Consider the following 14,713-nt stretch of genomic DNA (forward strand, 5'->3'; position numbering starts at 1 on the left):
GTTTAAAAGTTTATTTATTTATTTTGAGAGAGAGAGAGAGAGAGAGAGAGAGAGAGAGAATCCCAAGCAGGCTCCCCCACCATCAGCACAGAGCCCATCACTGGGCTCAAACTCATTAAACGCGAGATGATGACCTGAGCTGAAATCAAGAGTCAGACGCTTAACTGGCTGAGCTACTGAGATGCCCCCACTATAGTTTTGATAATAGATGGAAGAGCACTTTGAGAAGTGATTAAAAGCTCTTGATGCATTTCAAAAGGTGTTATTTTTTATAGCATGATCCCTGCAGAGCATAAAATCATACATGCAAAAAAAGAGAAAAAATCTTTTGAAATTTTAGTAACTCAAATTTAAATGTGAAACATTCACTTTAAGTGAATGTCCCTCCTCCCTCTCCTTATCTTCAACGAAGAGGGACTGTTTTAATGTACCAAAGAATTTTTGTAACCATACTTTTTCTGTGTTTAGGATTAATCACACAAGAGCTTTGCTAAGATCTGGAATAGTGTGCATGGATCCAACCCCTTAGTACGTGAGCTTTTTGTTAAGTATCACTAGTAAGCCTTGATCTTATCAGGGGAATGTTGAGAGTCAGAGTTGTTTGGGTGGGGACATTTCCAGAACAGAGCCAAGTTAAGAGCTTTAAGAGGCCAGGAATGCGTCACTGGGATTAATTAGTATAGGTAGATGACTTCCCCAAGGTCACTCAGTGAGTCATCAGTGATCCTGGGACTCAGTTCTTCCAGCTGGAAAGAACTGGCATCCTGTTGGCATTATTATTCCATGTCACTAGCTCTGGACAACCCCAGGGGGGAAATCACTTATGGATATTAGAAGTACAACTGTGGGGAAGTAAAAACTAGCAGAAATACACCCCTAACAAGACCTCCTCAGGCCTGGCCTCAGAGCAGTGGCTGGTTTGGGAGGTGGAGAAGGTGGTTCTTTAAAAGTTCTGGGCTTATGTACTCACCTTGATCCATTTACCCTTCTACTGCCACTAGGCAAGTACCCCTATTTAAACTTCAGGAGGCCCATGTGTGGCTGCTTTTCTCATACAGGTCATTTCTTGAAGTTCATTATTATGAACATAGTGCGATTTTCCAAACTCACATTTCCTGGAGATCATTCATAAAAACAACTTCCAAGAAGCCAATCCAATGCCTCGTTTTCATCTTGATTGATATGACTGAGTGCCCCTTGGTCATTTCAAAATGGCACAGCAAATGCTGGAACTTGCTCTCAAACCTTGTGAATAAGGTCATTCCAACACCCACATTGCCCTCCATCAATGTGATGGAAGGAGCCCTGCATCCCCCAAGTCTTAGACTCTGGGGTTTTCTTCTTCCCCAGCGTGTCCACCCACTTTCATATGTGCATTCCCCTGGTCTAAGCCACAAGGCACAGTCTAACCCAGCCCAGCCCCACCCAGCCTTAGTGATCCCTGGTGCATGAAACAACCCCACATGCATAAAAATTTTCTTCTCTCCAACTTTATTCGGCACCTTTCATTCTCATCCCTCAACCTCCAGCCATTCTCAGGTTCACTTGCTCACTCCATTGATTCGCAAAGCAGGTGTTGAGCATCTATTATGGACTAAGCCTGGATGTACAGTAGTCAACAACAACAAAATAAATGTTCACCTTGCCCCAGTGAAGCTTACGGTCTAATTAGGGAGGTAGCGGCATATTAACAAAACAGCCACACAAATGAATGTAAGAAGTTTGTGTATGCAGGGATGGCACTTTGAGAATGTGTAACAGAGAGCTCCGGCTTTGACTTGGAAGTCATCAGGAGAATGAGGAGGATCCACTAAACAAAGAGTGAGGAGAGGGGCGCCTGGGTGGCTCAGTCGGTTAGGCATCTGACTTTGTCTTAGGTCATGATCTCGCGGTTCGTGAGTTCAAGCCCCACGTTGGGCTCTGTGCTGACAGCTCAGAGCCTGGAGCCTGCTTTGGATTCTCTGTCTCCCTCTCTCTCTGCCTCTCCCCCACTTGCACTCTGTCTCTCAAAAATGAATAAACGTTAAAAAAAATTTTTTAAGTAAATAAATAAAAATAAAAAGAGTGAGGAGGCGCAGGGTGTGCCTGGCAAGGGAACAGTATGTGAACTAGTCCTGGGGTAAGAAGATCATGGCACGTGGAGGGATGGAAAGAAGGCCAGTGTGGCAGATGACGGGAGAGTGAAGTAAGGATAATAAGTTGGCAAGGGCCAGACCACACGGCCTTGCAGGTCGGCCATGTTAAGGATTTGGGTCTTCATTCCAAGAGTCATGGGAAGATAAGCACAAGGAATAACAAAGTAAGACTTTGATTTCAAGAACCCCTCTCTTTATACTGTATGGAAAGTGGATTGGAGACACACAAGAGGCGGTGCCCCAAAGGACACCCCACTCTCTCTTTAGGGAAGAGAGAATAGGAGCCTGGACCAGGGAGGTGATGTTAGGGTAGAAAGAAGCATATGAACCAGGAGCTACATAGAAGGTAGAATTGAAGGACTTGGCGTTGGGTTATGTTAAAGGGGAGAAGATTGATTCCAGGGGACTGGGATTGTTAAATTAGATGTATATACTAGATGGGAGTGTGGGGTGAGGGGTTAATATTCACTGAGAAAAGGAGGAAGGGAAGAGAATCAGGTTTGTCTTGGGTCTTTGTTTTGTTCTGTCTTTGAGTCATAGTGGTGGGAGATTAGGATCAGAGACTTGGTTTTGGACCTGCCGAGTTTGAAGTGCCTTTGAGACATGCAAAGGGACGTGTCAGGCACACAGTTAAATATAAAGGGCTGGAACAATGGCTCTAAATCCAGGGGTGACACTGCCTCCCAGGAGACATTTACAAATGTCTGGAGATATTTTCGGTTGTCACAACAGAGTATGGGGGTGCTATTGCCATAGTAGGTAGAGACCAGCGATACTGCCAGACACCCTACAGTGCACAGGGCCACCTCACTTCTCACAGCAAAAATTTTCCAACCCAGATGTCAGTAGCACCAAAGGTGAGAAACTCTGGACTGTGGATATCTGAGCGTCACTGGCCCAAAGCCTTGGGCCACATACAGTAATAAGGGTAGGAAGGAAAGCGGAATAGTACAAGTTTTTGAGGAACTATAACACCTAATAGCTGGATGGCCCTCCATGAAAGACGAAGAACTTCAAGCAGCCAGAGGTAAGACGAAGACTCAGAGAGTCACAGAGGCCGAAGGTTGGGTGGGAGTAGGTAAAAGTGTCCGATGCTACTGGGAAGCCGATGGCAATGAAGAATGAAAATCCCTGTTATACTCAGGGATATGGAAGTCATTGGTGGCCTTAGCAAGTGCAGCTTTGGCCGCATGACCGTGAGAGAAGGCATGCTGCAGCTGGAGACAAAAACCAGAGGCAGCCAGTGTAGACCACGCTTTTAAGAAGTTTGGTGATGGAAGAGAGGAGAGAGAAGAAACAGTGTTGGCAAGGAACGTGGAAGCCAAGAATAGTTTGGGGTTCCATGGTGGTCTTTGTTGGTTTGTTTTGTTTCAGTTTTTTTTTTTTTTTTTTGATGGAAAATGTCTAACATGCATAAAGTAAGCAGAATATTCTAAAGGAGCTCTGTGTAAAACCCTGTCTCTCCAGATTGGCAGCAACTGAAATCTCTGTTGGGGTTTTGCTGCTCGCAGCTGCGGCTTCTTTACCAGGCCCTCGTGTGTGCCCAGGTGATGGTCGGCAGCTTAATGATGTGGGCGGGTTTTATACCCAGACCTGGGAGTTCATTCTTTCTGTGGCTCCTTCCCTTCCAGAATGCCCCCTTTCACTTCCTGGCTGTTCTACCAGCCCTAACTCCCCTCTCTGACACCTCGAGCTGGGAAGGCTCTCTGCTGCCCTAAGTTGCCTTCAGACTAGACTCCCCTCAGACATGAAGCTGCAAATTCGTAAATCTCGAGAGGTGTAATTCCTGGTTTCAAAGGTAAATTCCCTTTCAGTTTCTGCCTGCTTTTGGCCAACCTCCATTGCCTCAAAATGTATATTTTATACACTCTTAAGCTTTGTAACAATAATATAATAGTTTTAAAAAAATAATAGTTTTATTATTGTTATCTGAAGAAAGTTTAGTCCGTTCAACAGACTGTCACTAACAAAAGCCAGAAGTTTGTAAGACGATAAAGGTTTGGGGATATTGTGGGGCTGATGGGAAGTTAATGGACAGTGCAGAGGAGAGAAGAGGTAATTAAGCATAAGACTTTATAATATTCATTGGAACAGAAGGAATGAAGGAACTGTCTGCAGATGCAGAAGTTTGCAGGTTTGGTGGTGGGAGGTTGACAGAGATGCCATCCCGTGGCTTCATGTGACATCAGAGGCGAGGTCACTAGGGGTGTTGGGGGAAGGTGAGGCTGTTTGTTGGAGGTTTGAGAACAGAGAAGTTAAAATGGTCTTTGCAAAGAGTAGAAAGAGTGGATTTTGACCGGAGAAACACTGAAAGAACAAAGACCGGTCGGCTGTTGAGAGTCCACGGTGGGGGGGTGACAGTGACGGATTTGTGGAAGTGCCATTCAGTCCTGTGGTAAGACTTTCTCCGCCTGCCTTCGGCCGCCTGGGTGGAGGCGTACAGGGAGCAGAGAGGAGGTTTGTCCACAGTTGGGAGTTTTACAAGACTGCTGAGACTAAAGAACAGGGCCCAGGGTGTTGACATCGTTGACTAGGGCATGATTTAAATAACAGATCCAAAATGTGAGCATCTCACGAAGCCATGAAGCACTGTTGGGAAGTCTTCTCTGAGTTCACCAGGGCAGTGAGAGTGGGGGAGGCTGTTCTCCCACAACTCCCTGGCCTCCTCACATTGGCAAAACAGTGAGTGCTTCATTAGCAAAAGGAGTCTTTTTGGGTGTATTGGACAAAAGGGAAAGAAGGAAGTGGCACGAACTATCCCATCTTCATACCCCGATCCCAGGGCAAAAGACTCAGGTCCATATACAGAGGGCTGAACTTTAGAAGTTCTAAATCATGCTAATGAATTGTTATGTAAAATAATGTTCCACCCACACCCCCGCCTTTACAGATACACCTTCATGCTGGTCTGGAAGGCCAAGTTTGAATTTAGAAGTCACAGGCTCTAGTGCTGCAGGGAAAAGTGTCTCACATCTGGCAGCCCACCCCTCCTCCTCTCCCCAGCTCCATCCCCCACTGCCTGTGTCTGGATGCCACAACCCACAAGTCCATGTTCCAGCCACAGCCCCAGGCGTAGGGGTCTGCCCACCGTGGTGTGGTCTGTACTCAAAGGAGGACTCAGAGAAGAGGTCGACACAGTTTCCTGAAGCAGCTTTGGGTCCCTCAGAGAATTCTGGGGTCCTTTGTGCCTGGTCTACAGGGCAGAAGGGAGGGGCAGTCTCTGGAGAACACAGGCCCCAGGAGGGCACAGCACTTGGCCCCGTGGACTCCTTGCCTTATGGAGAGGAGACATTGGAGTAAGGCCAGGGCAGGGCAGGCAATTTAGAGGTTGCCTTTGCCCAGGTCTGTGGGAAAAATTAAATGATGCAGTGATAGACAGTATTGTGGTCTTTGTTCTGTTCGTAATCTGACTGGCTGGTTTCTGTGTGTGTACCTGTTTTGTTTTTCCTAGGGGGCTGTTTATCACCATTCATGACAAGGGCCACCTTGCAACAATGCTGAACTCTTGGCCAGAAGACAATATTAAGGTATGGTCCCATTTTCTTTGCTACTCTTCTGTTGTTGGGTGAGTCCTTTCAACCGGGACCAGAGGCATCCTCAGCTAGAAAATGAGCCACTGCAACACCAAAGACTTTCCCAGACCCAGAGCACAGGCCAGTGAGAGCCAAGCATAAGCGCACCATGGAGCAGAGGTTTACATTGACCCCCAGCCATGTGAAATTGCCCTTATCATCATCATCATCAGTGGTAGTAGCAGTAGTAGTCTGAAGACATGTTCAGCATGTATTGAGTACCTACTAAATATACACTGCCAGTTTCCATGGTGGATTTGGGGAGAAATCAGAACTTCTCCGCTAGCTGACTTTTCACGAGGAAAATAAGACAGAGATACAAAAGACTAACAAGGAATCTGATCAGAGGTAAAGGAAGCACACAGAGAGAGCTGAGGGTTGAGGGCAGAGATTACTTCTAGCCTAAGGGGAATTTAGAAAGACTTCATGGGAGAAGTGACATTGGAGCAGGGCCCTGAATTGAGGGGTAGAGTTTGGCCACATAGGCTTTGGAGAGAGGACATGGGATGAAGATATTCTTCAACAAGAGGAAAAGCTTATGATGAACGGTACCTTCATGCCTGGGTGTATGCAGTTAGTGGAGGTGATACATATGGAGTGACAAAATAAACCTTCTTCCTGGAATATCAGTTTTACTGAAAAATATCTAAGTGGAAAACATGTTTATATCATAAGCAGGATATAATATAGAATGCACACTTTGTGTTGGTTTTAAAATGTAAGACATGAAGCTTTGTAGGAACTTGTTAGCTTCTGGCTACATGCCCAGATCTCCTCCTGCCATAGGGACTTTTGTGGAAGAGCACAGGGGCCTTTCACATTTAACATCATTGTTACTTTTGGGGCACCCAGGTGGCTCAGTCGGTTAAGCATCCCAACTCTTTGATTTCAGCTCAGGTCATGATCTCATGGTTCATGAGTTCGAGTCCCGCATCAGGCTATGCAGTGACAGCGTGAGGCCTGCTTAGGATTCTCTTTCCCTCTCTCTCTCTGCTCCTCCCCTGCTCGAGTTCTCTCCTCTCTCTCAAAATAAATAAATAAACATTAAAAAAAAAAAGATCATGTCGCTTCTGCAGATGAAACATGTGAAGCAAAAATGCAGAACATCTGCTAGCTGCTTCATGAGGGTAGTTCTGGCCCACAAGCTGGGGAGGGGCTAGAGCTGACTGAGCACAGTGTAAATACCTCTCAGGGTGATGCCAGCACCGCCCTGCTGGACTGGGAGGCTGAGGCACCCCAGCATTGCTTCCTCCCAGACCCTCCCTCCCTGTTCCTGCCAGTTCCCTGAACGACTCCCACCACTCTGCACTAGGCACTGAGTACAGCTTCTTTCTGCACACTTCTCTTTGCATTCCACCCACTTCTGGCCCTCTCTGGGAGTGGTAGCATTCAGAATCAGAGCATGGAGGCCAGGACCTTGGCTCTTGGGAGCCAGGCCGAGCCACGGCCAGGACCCTGGGACTTCAGTCCTGGCCATGGTGAAGAGCTCATTTCGTACCTCTCTGTCTGGGTGTGATTTTGCCCTGTGCTTCTCTTCCCCGCTTATCTGCTTAGACTCCAATTACATGCAGGCCTTGGCCCTGAGGGTTTTGGTCTCCATCCCAGAAGAAGCAAGTTCCTAGGGTGTGTCTAGTGAAGCTATAATAAAATCTGAACCATGTTAAGGGAAGCCAGCTCACTGGATGGGAAGTTAACTCCAGCCTGCCCTGTGCAGACGTGCTGCTGATGTCAGCAGACGAATCTGTCTACCTTCCTAGCAGGTTCAGCCGTGGTGAAACCTTGTACATAGGAGGCATGCAGTAGATGCCTGCTGAGGTGAATGAACTCAGCGGACATGATGAGGGCCTTCCGTGTACCAGGCACTGTGCCAGGAGCAGAGAAATGGGGTCTCCACCAGCACGCGCCGTGCCTTCGTGCAAGCTACGAGGAATTCAAAAGAATGACAAAAAGCCATCCCCTCTTAAACAGTAAGAAGAAGGTGCCCGTTCCCCCGGGCTGGCAGAGGCTTGGTGAGGGGCTCGTGGACTGGATTTCTGGTTCTCTTTGCTCCTTTGGTCAGGGCACAACTTAAAAAAATACTCGTTGACTTCAACAAACATAGTTTGAGGCCCTTCTAAGGACTAAGCGCTAACTACCAGAGAGTTGGAGACAGCAACTTTTGTGATTTTAGAGGAAGAGAAACGGAGCTTTAGGTCGCCCCAGATGGGGTGGGACTGGAGCAGACCGTAGACAGAGACATCTGAAGCCTCTAGGGCAAGCAGAGGTTCCATGGGCAGATCTGGACCGGTGCATCTAATTTGGTTGCTTCCGTCTATCACATGGTAAACATCTATATGATTTCCCTGTAGTTTCCGGGATAAAGAAGGTATACAGGCCCAAACTCAAGGAGCTCAAAGTCTAGTTGGAGGGACTGACCCAGAAACAACTGCAGTAGACTGTGTGCTGCCCAAGAGAGGAGCCCAGAGACAGAGGATCAAATGTGCTGACTGGCTGACCACTACCCCTGTAGTAGCTTAGAGGGGACAAGTGAATGGCTGGGGCCAGCTCCTCCCCTCCACCCTTTCTGTCTGTCTCACTTGGGAGAAACCCCGAGATCAGTCCCTGGTAACTCTACAAAAGAATCAGCTCTGGCTTTGTGGTCAGACATCTTGAATCTGCCCTTTACTTGCCATATGTGTAGATAAGCTCTCTGATCTTTGTTTTCTTCTTGTGAGGACTAACCATAGAGTCTGTACAACACTGAAAGGCACTCAAATGGTTGTGGTCATTGCTGGAAGTAGAAGGGGAGGCTGTAGGGCAAAGCATGGCAGGGGAAAGATTGCAGAGGCCTTGAGAGCAGCCAAGGAGGAGGCTGTGTTACCTGCAGATCCCAGGCCACAAAGGGGCAGCCGGCCAATCTGGCCCCTAGACATGTTTGACTTGGCCTTCAGTGATTTTTCAAATTTTTGAATTGGTAGGCAATATTTTAAAATCGGGAGACTTCATTTGAGAAAGGAAACATAGAAACTTGGATTTCTGGCTTTCTCTAGAAAAACCAGGAGCCCATAGCTGGGCTAAATATTAGGTCCATAGTTTGTAAATAAGTCAATTAGGACTGATCAGGCTGCTCCCCGGCTTACCCCAGCCTCTGGTCTGCCCCACCAGTCTTTTCCTGGAGGATCCTCCCCCCACCCCCCACCCCACCCCCACCACTCCTAAGGCTGCCCTTTCAAAGGTTCAGAATGTTCCAACTCCTAGTCTTTCTTGTTTGCTGGTGTGTTTCCTCCAGTTGCCTTAAAGAGGAGTGAGAGACACCTGGGTGTCTCAGTTGGTTGAGCATCTGACTTCAGTTCAGGTCATGATCTTGAGGTTTGTGAGTTTGAGCCCCATGTTGGGCTCTGTGCGACAGTGCAGAGCCTACTTCAGATCCTCTGTCCCCTTCTCTCTGCCCCTCCTTCACTCACGCATGCGTTCTCTCTCTCTCTCTCTCTCTCTCTCTCTCTCTCTCTCTCTCAAAAATAAACATTTCATAAGACAAAAAAGAGGAGATGAAGGTCTCCCTCCCTAGGCAGGGAATACCCTTCCATGGTACTTGGGGGCTGGTGCAGATTCCCCATCATTACTTCCTTTGGTTCTCTCAGCCACTGTGATGAGAGTGGAGGAAGGAAGGTGTGCCATGAACACCTCCAAGGTGGGTCCTTGAAGAATGGGTTGGGGTGTGTCGTTCCTCAGGTGAGCAAGCTGAGGTGCTGTGACTTGCCCATGGTCAGCCATGAAAGGTGTTGATGCCCACAGAGCCCTGAAGCTGAGCCTCCTCTCCCCCAGCTGCTGAGCCCAGGAGGTGGTTTTCCAAGGCACAGGTATCTTTAGACCCTGATGCTGTTGGCCTCTGGGCTGGAGGGGAGGTGTGGTCCAGAGGAACTCAGAAGATAAAGGATGACTTTCCTTGGTTTCCCAGCCAGAAAACAGGACTGCAGACAGGTACAGGAGAAGTAGGCTGGGAGGGAAGTGAGGCCAAAGCCCAGGGCTGCGGAGGCCATGAAGTTTTGTGGGCCCCTCTTGTTCAGGGAGGAGGGGACGGGCCAGGCTGCCCAGAGCTGTCCAGCGTAAATCACAAAGAGGAGTGAGAACTGCTTTTCTGACTCTTTCCCACAGTGGCCACTGCCTTGAGCCTGAGGAAGTCTCGGCTGAGAACAGCCCTCCTCCCCACAGCTTTCCCAAGCTCCTAAATCTCTCCCTCATCCCAATCCCAGCAGCTTCCGGGGGGAGGTGCTTAGAGGTGGCTGGGCACAGGAGCGGCCCTTCCACGTGGGCAGACAAACTTATGAGGTGCTGGCACCAAGTGCCCGCCTGTAATGCACAGGCCCACTCCCTCCTCAATGTCAGAAGGTAGGTTTCCTGGGAAACATTCTCTGAGACAGATATCAGCATATCAGGGAGTGCTCTTGGGGTCAACACCTCTAGAAGGGAAGGAAGCAGGAGAAAGCCCAGAGAGAGGCTGAGCTGGGTGAGGTCTCAAGGAAGACTCAGCTGAGCCCATGAGGAGCCTCTGTAGCTGGGGTCGTCCTTCAAAGTCAAACCAACTTGAGGCAGGGGAGCCAGGCCTTTGTAGCCCTGCATCCACCAGTCATTGGTTGTGGACTGCTACCCTTTGGAACAGGGTGTGACTTTGGGCAAGGTGGCTCTCTTCAGTCAAGGAAATTTTCAAAGCAGGCTGACAGCTGAGGGTACGGCTAAGGGAATCACTCCTTCAGTCCTGAAAGGGAGATGTGGGCAGCTCATCCCCATATCCACCTCACACAGCTCTGCCAAGTGCTTTATGTAGATTACCACAGACTTCTCCTCATGACTTGTAAGTGGTAGGGATTATTATTATCCCTATGGTAGAGACAAGGAAGCTGAGAGGTTAGGTTGTTTGTGAAGGGTGGAACCAAGAATTGAAACTGCAGACTGTGCATCATTTATGTTGTGGATAGTAGGTGGCGAGGGGGGAGGAGGAGGAGGAGGAGGAAGAGGAGAAAAGGAAGGACGAGAGGGAAGGAGGAAGGAGAGGGATGCATACACAGGGCTGTGGGCAGCCCATGACATAGCTACAAGTCCAGGGAAAGCAGGGCTACAGCAAGCAAGGAGTCATGACCCTCAGGGCAGTCTGAGGTCGGCCCCATTGGGTCCACCTACACTAAGGGACATGGACAATAAGTCAGAAAATGCTGTATGTCCAAGCTAAGTGGACAGAGGAAGAATGTGGCCCACCCTCCCCCTAGTCATCTGAAGTAAGAAGAATTAGGAGTTGTACATGCCATCCAAACACGGAAACTGTGATCCTGTAGTTCACATAGTTATTGCTGGACTCTAAAACTCCACAGTGCTACTCAGATTTGTTCTCAGCCTTTTGGCCTCTACTGCACTAGTGGCCCTTGGCATCAGCTCCATTGATGTCATGAAAAATAGGATCCAGTATCTCCTCTCCCAACTCATTCATTCACACAAAAGGTCTGAATTAGCCCTTTGGAGATCTTTTGCTTTCTATGTTAGATCTGTCACATTGGCCACTATTTATTCAGTTCATATCACACTGCAGGCACCAAGCACAGTGCTGAAGAATCAAAGATGACAAGTCCCATTATTTGCCCTCAAGACAAGCTAGAGGAGGGAGTGATGACTTCTGGAAGGGGAGAACATCATGGAGGAAGGTGACTTGTGTACAGCTCCTTAAAGCACACAAGGATGGTAGGATGTGGATCAGGGAGATCATAGGGATTGAGGGGGCAAAATGGCATGTAGTCAGGAAAGTACAAACCTTATCAAGGTTAGAATTACTCTATTTGGATAAAGAAGAAATTCAAAGAGTAGATTGGACCTGGACCATGGAAGGCCTTAAATGCCAGTCAAAGATGTTTGAGCTTTGTTTTACAGGCATCGAGAGCCCCTGGAGGTTTAGGGTAAGAAAGTGACAAATCTGGGTGTGCTTTGGAGACCTGCAGTGGAGCAGGGGGAATCCCAAGAGTGGAGAGACCAGTCAGGAGACCACTACAGTGGTTGATGAGATGGATGGGCTGACCTAAGGCAAGTGGCAGTGAAAGTAAAGTTCATGGAACAAATGGAAAAACAAGGAGCAAATCAAATCAGCAGAACTTGGTAACCAATTGGCTGTGGCTGAAGGAGACAAGACAGTTTTGAGCTTGGGAGATAAAGGTAACAAAGGGCAAGAAGGCAGCAGAAGTGAAAGGTTTAGAAGAGTAAAAGGGAAAAGCAGAGTCATTTGGTTAGGGACTCAAGAATTTGGGAGGACTATTGGACATCCAAGTGGCAATGTCCAACAGATAGCCAGCTGTACATGGGCATTAAGAATGACACTTTTTGGGATAAGCACTAGGTGTCCTATGTAAGAGATGAATCACTGGGTTCTACTTCTGAAGCCAGGACTACACTGTATGTTAGCTAACTTGAATTAAAAAAAATAAAAAATGACAGCAGAAACCACAAGTTTTGCATGGCTGACTTTCTCAGCCATTAGCCACTGCATCTCTGCTTGGTTTCCATTTCAATCACTCATTTAACAGATAGTTACTGAATGGCCTTTCTGTGATAATGCTGAACTAGAAAGAAATAAAACAATTAAAAATTTAATATGGGATCTTTGCCCCAAATAATAACCACCATGGTAATCATAAGAGAAGCAACCATTTATTGATCACTTACCCAACGCACCTGGTGAAAATGAAACTGTTATTTCATCTTTACAACAATCTGATGAGTGAGGTATGATTATTATCCCTATTTTATGGAAAATTAAAACTCAGAAAAATTATCTGTTTACCCAAGTTTACATATGGTACATTATCAAGAAGCCTAGATTTAAATACTGGTTATCAGACTCCAGAACCCCTGCCATTAACCTTTAGGTTGTTTGGTGAGATAAAATGTGCATTTTTTAAAATGTTAAAGTAGCACCCTATGCAAGGATTGGCAAGCAGTAGGTGCTTAATCAATGTTTGTGGAAGGCAGGCAGACAGACAAGGAGGGCGAGCAGGCTACCTGTGCAGTAGCTATAAGAAGTGCTAGGAGAAATCACATTAGATTGTCGTGGGCAGCGTTTGCATGCTGGAAAAAGAGAAGGAGCATAGGGGCTGAGAGGGAGGAGATTATAGGTGAGTTCAGAGCATGTCTGGGAGGAATGAGGAGGCCAGTCTGGCTGGAGGAGGAGCTTGTGTGCAGATGCGTAGCAGGAGATAAGTCAGAACATATATTGGGTTCAGATCATTAAAGAGTTAAACGTTTTGGACTCTATTCTTTGGACTGTTAGAAGCCACTAAAGGTCTTTGAAGCTAGGAATGGCATAATGAAAATGGGCTTCTGATACAGTGAATCTGGCATTGGTTGGGAGGGGAGATTGGAAGGAAGATGAGTGTGGCTTGAAGCTGATGCAGTAACCCAGCCATTCTCACAGTGGGGTTGAGAGTGGGTGACAAGTGGAGCGAGACATGCCCTCAGAGGAGGTGGGCGTGCAGTGGAGTGCCCTTGAACATTTCAGGAGCCCCGTTGCCATTGAAAGACCCCAGAGTTGTAGGGATAACACCCTGGAGTAGTCACTGACTTCCTCTGTTTAACTCACTGCCCCTCAGCGGAGAGAAATTCTTAGACAGTGGGAATCAGGATAAGGAAGCTTGGATTAGGAGAGATGGGAGATTCCCAGAGTGTGGGCACCCTTCATACGAAGGCACAGGCTTCACCAGGGAGAGCTGCAAGGGGGAGGTCAGAGGCGGGCTGTGGGGAGGGTGGCAAAGAGGCAGGGCAGAACTTTACCAAGAACACATGTGCTTTAATGGTGCTTCTGCCAACTGAAATGTAGTAGAAGGAGCCCTGAACCAGGAACCCAAACCCTAATTAGGATCCTGCCCTGCCACATGCACAAAGTGACTTTAGTAAGTCATCTAAACTCCCGTAAGATACCCAATGTGCAAACATCCAGTCCAGTGCCTGGCATCTGGCTGATACGTAACAAATACGTATCAAACATGAAGGTCTTAGAGCTTCTGTTTACTCACCTGTGAAATGGGCTAACAGTCTCAGACTCACCTACCTGCCAGGGCTGTGGAGAGAATCAGGTGACATGTGGGTTGAGAACATTCTCCATAGAGGCAGTAGAGCAGTCTGAGGGGGAATATCATAATCTTCATGGGTCTCTTGTACCATGACCCTGTGAGTCCCCTTTTCAGAAGAGGAGGAGTGTTTTTAAGAATCCCTATCCCTGGGGCACCTGGGTGGCTCAGTCAGTTGAACTTCTGACTCTTGATTTTGGCTCAGGTCACAATCCCAGGGTCATGGGATTGAGCCCCATGTCGGGCTCCATGCTGAGGGTGCAGCCTCCTTGGGATTCTCTGTCTCTGTGCCTCTCTTTCTCTTTAAAAAAAAAAAAAAAAAAAGAATCCCTACACCTGTTTCTACCAAAAGGCAGCACCAGCCCATGTGCACGCTCACACTTAAGAGAGCTAGAGAAACAGAAATGATAAGTTGTCATGGACCCCTTGGGTACCAGATCATAAACTCTTCCAGGACAAGAATGGGTCTTCATCTCTTGATCCCCAGGGCTGGAGTTGTACCTGCATGGAGTGAACTGAGCCCTGTGGTGCCCATGAGCACCATGCTTGGGGCACCAGGACCTCCATAGCTCAGAGCTGGTCCTAAGACCTGGCCAAAGCCAGGCTCCAGAGGAGGGATGGGTGGCCTCATAAACTTAACTCATTTCAAGACAGAGGAGTGATAGCAGGTGGAGGTGACCTATAGACAACTTCATTGTCACCCTGAGGGGATCCCTGTGGCTTTCACAGTCTGACTCCTGCCTGGCATTTTGTTCTGTGCTTTCATAGGACCGGCATCTCCTTGTTCCCCACACATAGGCCACCCCCTCCCCATCTCTATCCTGGATCCTGATTTCCTCTTGTATCAAGTGCCTTCCTCCCCAGCTGCACCCCCTGCAGACAGTCTTCTCCTGTGTCAGGTGTGGCACATGTGTCCCTTCACCCA

At 47.8% G+C, this 14,713-nt stretch overlaps 1 protein-coding gene across 3 annotated transcripts in view; it reads left to right on the forward strand.

The window, feature by feature from the left end:
- The window catches only part of ME3 (malic enzyme 3), a 184,034-nt gene that overhangs the window by 112,964 nt on the left and 56,357 nt on the right, over positions 1–14,713 (forward strand). For all 3 annotated transcript variants that reach the window (XM_042959698.1, XM_042959699.1, XM_042959700.1), the window contains one exon: positions 5,587–5,662. In XM_042959698.1, coding sequence (XP_042815632.1) covers positions 5,587–5,662 — 76 coding nt within the window. The remainder of the gene's footprint in view (positions 1–5,586; positions 5,663–14,713) is intronic.

Source organism: Panthera tigris, chromosome D1 (assembly GCF_018350195.1).
Source record: "Panthera tigris isolate Pti1 chromosome D1, P.tigris_Pti1_mat1.1, whole genome shotgun sequence".
Taxonomy (NCBI): domain Eukaryota; kingdom Metazoa; phylum Chordata; class Mammalia; order Carnivora; family Felidae; genus Panthera; species Panthera tigris.